An 8400-nucleotide genomic window follows, 5' to 3' on the forward strand; every position below is an offset into this window, starting at 1 on the left:
GCCTCCTGAGTAGCTGGGATTACAGGCACGCGCCACCATGCCCAGCTGATTTTTTTGTATTTTTAGTAGAGACGGGGTTTCACTATGTTGACCAGGATGGTCTCGATCTCTTAACCTCGTGATCCACCCGCCTCGGCCTCCCAAAGTGCTGGGATTACAGGCGTGAGCCACCGCGCCCGGCTATAGTAAGTTTTTTAAAATTAGTATTTCCTGGCCAGGTACCAAGACTCACACCTGATTATAGCCAAGATGGGAGGATCGCTTGAGGATAGAATTTCAAGACCAGCCTAGGCAACATAGCAAGACCCCATCTCTTTAAAGAATTAGTATTTCTTGCTTTATTCTTATTTACTTGTCTTATTCTTGAGAGATCTTTAGGATTAGCCAGGAAACTATAGGAAGGACTGTTTGGCCGTATACAAAGTGGCTTTTTAAATAAGTGGCCTTTGGGTGAACAAAATCTAACTCTGTTGTTTCTTACATGGTCCCAGCATACCCAGGACACACCAAGCCCTCAGAACAGGCCCTTTTGGTCCTCATAGCATCTGCACTATTCTAGAGAAGTGGTGGGTCAGGCTAAGCTACTGATGCTGCTGCTAATTGAGTTGTCCTGCCTTTCCAATAGGTGGGATGTGTACACTGTAAAGGAGGTTTCACTTTGGTTGTGTGTATTTTGATTCTCTTTAGCCTCTAGTATTGCTGTGTATCCGTGTCTGGTCACTGGGGCATTGTGGGCTCATTTAGATCTCTTTGAGCTGATAGAATGCACAGATGCCCAGATGCTGAGAATCAAAGGGTTTCATTTTTGACTGATCAGAGTTGTTGGTTGCACATCTAGGGAATAAAGTTTTCTCTTTCATGAGTTCAGTCAGTGGGCTAAACATAGAAGTAAGAAAAAGTAAGGAAATGCTGCTGCTTTATGGAGCCTTACACTGAAACTTCTCATCTCTTAAAGGGCAACATACTACAAAAGTGTTGATCTTCTTTCACTGTTGATGCTGGTCAGAGCCTGCCCTAAAACCAGATGTAAAACAATCTGTCTCTCCAGCTTGTGTTTGCCCCACACTCCTCAGAATCCCACTTGCACAGGACCCCTCCATTGCAGTGCATATGGTCTGGCTTTTCCAAACCCATCAAAATTTACTTGTCTTGGCTCATACACAAACGTGCATGCACACGTGTGCACACACACACACACACACACACACACGTACATATTTTCCAAGTGCCCTAACATACAGTATTTCACTTAATCTTTACAACAATCCTAAAATGCAGATATTTTACATTTCAAAGTAAATCCTAACATGTAGGTATTTATTATCTGTATTTGCCAAGGAAGGTAACAAGTTTAGAAGAGGTACAATGACTTGCATGCCTTCACACACAAACGTAATAGCAGGGCCAGGGCTCAAACCCAGAGTTCCTGAATCCAAATCCTTTGCTGTTTTCCCACCACACAACCCCGAGTTTCATTCTGCTCTATTGGCTTCCTGCATGATGACTTCCAAGCAAATGTGCCTCTCCTAGATCAATTCCATGAGGCCAGTTTTGTGGAGCCCTCAGGCCCCATGACAGACGTGTGGGGAAAGTCTGTGTCATGCTAACCTTTTAGATGCCTTTCAAACCACTCCGTGAATGCATGATCAGCCTCCTGTGTCTGTGGCTAGTTTGGTTGTCATTTTCCTAGGAAGTTAGTTTATTCCAATGAACGGGACTGGTAACATAGGAGATAAGATTAAATGTGGGGACAGAGGAAACAGAAGGAGTTGAGAGACACCAGAAAATTAGAGGAAAGAAGGCATATAGCACAGGATAATTACCTGGGGGAGCAGAAGAGGGGTGTGTGTGTGTGCCTGTGTTGAAAGAGAGAGCGCCTGTTGGGGCTTTCCATTCCTCAGAGGAGAGAGGGAGCATAGCCCTTTCCTACAGAATTGGCTTCCACTAGCAAGTGGCTATGATGAGCAGGCCTGCGACTTTCCCTTATTGTATATAACTGTCGTAATTTTCTTTCAATGGCAAAAGAGATAATCCTGGGTGATGTTCAAGGAATGTCTGGCCAGGGCACAGAGGAGACTTTGTTCATTTTTGCAGCATGGTTATTTCTGAGATGCTGCCAAAGCTAACTCTCTGGGCTATTGGTACAAAAAGAGAAGGTTGTCTGTATCGTGCACATGGGGACTTGGCTCTGGGAGAAGGGGAGCTGATACTGGAGAATCACCTGTCTGTCTTTACTCCTTCTCCCTCTCTGCCCTGTAGTTCTGCTTGTTTGTCTTCCTTCTAGTTTTGAATCTGGCATATAGTGATTTTACCCAGCAAGTAGAGTACATTAAACCTGAAAGGCCAAATGCCAGTTTCAAATAAAACCCAGCTATTTTTGTTTGACCTTTTCTTCCATTTGGATCTCCTATATCCAAGACATTTCTGCGTCTGTGAAATTTTGTAAAGTAGTCTATTTGATTACGGTGCTGTATCTCCTGCTCCACACTCCCAAGTGTAGGAATGCCTTGTGTAAGTGCATGACATAAGCATTCATATCTCCCTGGCAAACCATAGCCTGGGCTGTCGCATTCTTGTGCTGAGACAGATATTTTGATAGAGAAATGGGGAATAAAGTTTACTTTTATTTTATGTGAAAGAATCTGAGAATTCTTCCACTCTGATAATATAACATGAAATAAAGTGCTATCGAGTAATTATAACAAAGAACTCGATCCTCCCTCCTTCCTCCATTGTATTAAATGTTATCTGGAAAACGTGCAAAGTACATGAGAGAGTGACCACAGCCATGAGGCAGAGGCGGGGGAATGGAGATGGGTCCAGCTGGAGGCCGTGGGACGATTGTGGGACCCAGAGGGGAGATCAATGGCAAAGCAGCCTGCAAAATTCACAGAATGCCCAACTAGAGTAGAATCCTCTGGAAGAAAGCCTCTCAATTATTCTCTCTCTCTTCCCAGAGTTCTTTCCTACGTAATTACTTTCCATTCTTATTTAGCTGTTTTAAAGGTACAAAAAGTGCAAATTTCTCCACAGGCAACTGGGGAAAACCTTGAAATCCCATCCCTGAATGAGAGGGTTGAGCTTTCTAGATCTCTTCTGGAGAGTAGCTTTGTCTTTGTTTTTGTCTGTTTTTCCTTGATCTGGATAATAAGGGCAAAGCCTATGTCTGAAGGAAGGCATGAGAATGATTTATCTTGAAGAGTAAAATGAAGAAAGAAGTCACCCTTGCAGGTATCTTGGCTAATGTATAACTCTAAAACCTCTTTCAGCTCCTGAAATACCCACTATTGATCAGGCATATTCAAAAATCAGCAACAGTATCACTGTAGAATGGACTACAGTGCCGGGTGCCACCAGTTATCTCCTTACAGCTGAAGATGGGGACACAGTCATTGAAACCATGGTGGCCAATTCCCCAGGCACTGTGACGGGACTAAAGGCTGCAACCTTGTATGAAATCACCATCAGATCCATCAGCGCTGCTGGGAGAAGCCAGGCATCACCTCCAAAGCAGGCAAAGACAGGTGGCTGGATGGATGCTCATCCTCCGTTGAGTGTTTGCTTGTGACTTGGATCAGTTATTCTGGTGCTGCAAATGCAGAATGTGATTTGGTGTCACATGAGTGCCTACAATTCAGGGCCCAGAAGTGAAAGCTACCAAATGATGCTTTTTGAGAATTCAGCTATCTGTAGAGGAGGTGGCATTTAAATGCCAGATGCTTTGCTTTGGAAAATAAAGCCCATTTCTGGGCATCTTTAAAAGCATCCCAGCTTTTAAATCTCTGAAATAGGGATTTCTGGTGTTAACATGCCAAATGAAGAACACGTAGAAGGGATTTTGCTGCACTCTGACCATATGGCATATAGGTTAACAAAATAAATAAAAGCATTTATAGTTTGTCATCAGCATTACTGAAATTGATTTGATGAAGTTGTACCTAAGCATATTTCTGACAAGTTATGTGTACATTAAAATAGTGTGACCCGTCATTTCCCCATTGATTTATATTATGATTATAGGATTTTTTAATCTAATGTCTGACCAACTTCCAGTTAAAAGATATTTAGAGTTTCTCTGTTTCCCATTCCTCTGCCAAGTCATTTATGATTTGTATACACTTAATAGCAATTATTTAATGAAACTCTGTTGTGAATCCTCTTATAAAGCAAATAATTATTGTATAATATGGATAGCCAACCGCAATTCACTTACTTCTAAATTTAAATTATCCTCTATTGGACTTTGGTAACACAAATGCATGTGTTTTTTTTTGTTTTGTTTTGTTTTTAGTGTTGGCTGCACCAATTCTAGAAGTAAGCTCTCCAAGTTCAGACTCCATTCTTGTGCAGTGGGAAGCTGTATACATGGCAATTGGATTCTCTGTGTCTATTATGCAAGCCAATGGCTTAGGGAGTATATGGAAAGAGAATACTACAAACACCTCCTTGACATTCACCAGTTTAGAAGCCGGGACTCTCTACACCGTAAAGGCCTATGCATGGAATGCCAACGGAATCCCTGGGGACGACTCCACCTGCAATCAGAGAACAAGTAAGAACTTCTCAGCTTAGCCTCAATCTTACTTTTGATTAATGAGGGGGGCTGTGCGTTGCAGCCATCAAGAGCAGTGTTACATGACAAGTACAGAGCAGCTGGCAGCAGCTATTTAAATTTATTATGAAGTTATTTATAGTGCCTTGTCTATTTCTCCTTGGTAGTTTAAACACTTCCTGCATGGATAAAGAAATGCTACTCAGAATGCACACAGCATGGCACCACCCTCGAATATCCAACTCAATTTCAGCATTCACATTTGACATCACACAGAAGCAGATAATTCTTGTTAGGTTTGCCCATCATCCCTTGTCCCTTTCTGAGCTCAGGCCAACATAAGTCAGTATAAGAATTGGGCCAAATAGGAATTCATTTATTCAGCAGATATTGAGTGAGTATGTGCCAACTTTGAGCTGGGATTGTTCTACAGATACAGCAGCAAGCAAAGCAAGGTTTCTGCAGGCACAGTGCTTGATGCTGCAGTGAATTAGTGTTATTCAGATCTGTTTCCCAAAGGTCTTAGCTTGGGTCTGAAGCCAGCACAGGGCTTCCCACTACTGCTCCTCCAGCTGTGGGGAAAAGCTGGAGCTTGGTGTGCATTCTCTCACTGTCCCACCCAGGGGTCCCCCAAGCAGAGGACCCTGCAGCATTACAATTGGAGGTCCAAATTGAGCTGCTGGAGTGAGCCAAGAGAATGAGAGAGAGAGAGAAAGAGAGGTGTTTTTTCTTTTCTTGAGGCAGAGTGAGCCATCCACTGGCAATGTAACCTTAATAGATAGGAGACTCTCACCAACCAGATTAGCTGTTTCACCACTTGGGGAGGACTCAGGAAAGGATGGAAAGAAACCAGAAATGTTCTCTCCAACGTTCCCTACGTTTGGAGAGGTATGGAAGTCCCATAGTCTATGGGTTAAGGTAGAATGTAGGGAGAAGAAAGGAGTTTGCCTATTATACTATTTCCCTAGGGAGGTAGTATAATCATAGCCCTGAGGTGATTCATGATAGACTTGGTGAGTCAGGATGTCTGTGATGAGTCAGGATGTCTGCAACAAGTCAGTCTCCCTTGACCTTTTCCTAAGCTGCTTGCTCTCTTTCTTCCCTTATCTTCCCTTCCTGTCCTTCCCTTTCCCTTCCCTTTCACACTACTTTTTTCTTTCCACATTTGTTGAGGGCCCACTGTATGCTGGGCATAGGTTAGCTGATGGGAATACAAAAGCAAATACAGCATGATCCCTCCATTCAAAGAATGAATTATGTCAAAGGAGAGACCAGCAGTGAGTCAGCGTTTCCAGTTCCACCTGACCAGTGCTTGGCCAGAAGGCTGCAGACACAGCAAGGCACAGGAGGGAGCATCTTCATCAGGCTGGGGGACTGAGAGAGCATCCCACATAATAACTTGTTTCTGAAAGACTTCCCCTTCATAGGTTTCCCCATGTTCTACAAAGCTTTACAGAGTTTAGATTTCACCTCTGGATTAGTTTCCTAGGGCTGCGGGAACCACAAACTGGCTGGCTTGAACAATAGAAAGGTTTAGTTTCATGGTTCTGGAGGCCATGAGGTCTGAAATCAAGGTGTTGGCTAGGTTGGTTCCTTCTGAGGGATATAAGGAAGAATCTGTTTCAGGCCTCTCTCCTTGGCTTGTAGATGGTTATGCTCACATTCACATGGAATTTCCCCTATATGTGTTTATCTGTGTCCAAATTTCTTCTTTTTATAAGGAAATCAGCCATATTGGATTAGGTCCCACCCTAATGACCTCATCTTAACTGATTACATCTGCTATGATCCTATTTCCAAATAAGGCCACTTTCTGAGGGTACTGGGGGTAAGAACTTCAACATATGAATTTGGAGGGAACCCAAGTCAACCCCTAACAACCTCTCACTACTCTACCTATTTTTCCTAGTTCTCCCATGCCCCCTGTGGGAAAAGCAAGTTGCCCTAAAACACTGCAGGTTATCCCTACCAGCCTTGGGCCCAGCACTTCCCTGAAGCAATCGTGCCTTTGCAGACAAGCTGACCATGTAGCGGGAAGGGGCCTGTCAGAGAGGCCCACAGGAAACACATGGCAGGTTCCTGGCTTACAGAGAATGAGTTAGGTCCTCATGTCCTCAAACAGGCCTTCCCTGTTTATCCCAGACATGTCCAGAGGATGCTGGTCTCTGCTCACAGACTGTCTAAGCAGTTTCCTAAGGGCTGCTGGGTGGGCATTATTACAGCACAGATTCCAAGGAACCGAGGCCAATTTCTCCTCTCCCCAGGCCAGGACACCTCCTTATGCTTTTTTAATGTGGTAGCTCTTAAGAAAGGAAGGCATATTTTCAAGAATGTAGGGTTAAGTGTTTAGGAGACACTAAAAGACTGCCTTAATATGTGAGCGTCACACTTGATACCTTCCTTCCTTCCTTTTGATGATGGATGGAAAATATTTGACATATCACTTGATAATAACATGCCCACGTGGCCCTTTTAGTCCTTCCCATTTATAATTTCATTTAATTATTTTTTTCTTCTTTTTTTTTTTTTAACATCTCCTGGTAGCTGGTATGTAGCTATTATACGGTGAGGTTTGCTTTGTTTTGTTTACTTACTGATTGATTGATTGATTGATTGATTTAGAGACGGAGTTTCCCTCTGTCACCCAGGCTGGAGTGCAGTGGCATGATCTCAGCTCTTTGCAATCTTTGCTCCAGGTTCAAGCAATTCTCCTGCCTCAGCCTCCCAAGTAACTGGGATCACAGGCGCACGCCAGCACGCCCAACTAATTTTTGTATTTTTAGTAGAGACAGGGTTTCACCATATTGGCCAGGCTGGTCTCGAACTCCTGACCTTGTGATCCACCCACCTCAGCATCCCAAAGAGCTGGGATTATGCGCGTGAGCCACCTTGCCCAGCCTCATTTAATTATTTTAACTGCTTATTAAATAGTGTATTAATTCATTCAAAATATGCTTTTTAGCACCTATAGGTGTTAGGCATTGATCTTATTAGATCTATTTACATATGAGAAAAAAATAATAACAAAAAGCGTTAATAATATGGTCAAGGTCACACAACTTACTATGAGTTTGCGTAGTAGCAGATGTATTACCAATTCCCAGGCATCATCCTAAATCCCAATTTTATGCTTTAAACACTTGTAATTATCCAACTCTTGGGTACCTTATTCTCCACGTTCTGCAACATTGTAATGCCAACTCTTACTTCATTTGTAAGGTTACTACAACATCTTAATTGTTTCTCAAAAATTTAGGTCCTCAGGCCCCTGCCAACATTCAAGTCTCTTTCGATAGTGGGGCTCTGAAGGCATCTTTTTCATGGGCACCAGCAGAAGGAGCTTTCAATTATACTGTGATGGCTTTGAGTGACTCTTCAGAGCTGACCTGCAGTACAACTTTGAGGTCCTGCACGATCTCTTCCCTCCAGTGTGGAACTGAATACCTGATTTCAGTTTTAGCAAGTAATGATGCTGGATCTAGCAAATCATCTTCAGCAGTGACCCTGAAAACTGGTATGTAAGCAGGAATGAGATTGCTGTAGGGCTTGCAGCAGTGACTGCTATAAGGGAGCCATTTACTGACAATGTCCCTGAACACTCTGGAAAAAATGAAAATGAAAGCTTGGTCTAAATGAAAGCATTGAGTTGGGCGTTCTCCTGAGTTTCAATAATACTGATGGTGAAGCAAGATATTGTGCATTGCAACAAGCACTTTTTGGAAAATTAGAAGGCCTGGGTTTCTATCCCAGATCTTTCATTAATAGTTTTTTCTTTTTCCTTTGTAAAGCTGTGAAAATTCTAAGATCTGGTTTGAGTTATACACAGCTCTGACTGTTCATACAGATAA

The 8400-nt window shown here is 42.9% G+C and overlaps 1 protein-coding gene across 1 annotated transcript in view; it reads left to right on the forward strand.

The window, feature by feature from the left end:
• FNDC7 (fibronectin type III domain containing 7) overlaps nucleotides 1-8400 on the forward strand; it is a 30059-nt gene that overhangs the window by 1699 nt on the left and 19960 nt on the right. Inside the window, exons 3-5 of the mRNA XM_037728106.1 lie at nucleotides 3270-3524; nucleotides 4292-4552; nucleotides 7809-8066. Coding sequence (XP_037584034.1) covers nucleotides 3270-3524; nucleotides 4292-4552; nucleotides 7809-8066 — 774 coding nt within the window. The remainder of the gene's footprint in view (nucleotides 1-3269; nucleotides 3525-4291; nucleotides 4553-7808; nucleotides 8067-8400) is intronic.

Source organism: Cebus imitator, unplaced genomic scaffold (genome assembly GCF_001604975.1).
Source record: "Cebus imitator isolate Cc_AM_T3 unplaced genomic scaffold, Cebus_imitator-1.0 Scaffold256, whole genome shotgun sequence".
In the NCBI taxonomy this organism is placed as follows: Eukaryota; Metazoa; Chordata; class Mammalia; order Primates; family Cebidae; genus Cebus; species Cebus imitator.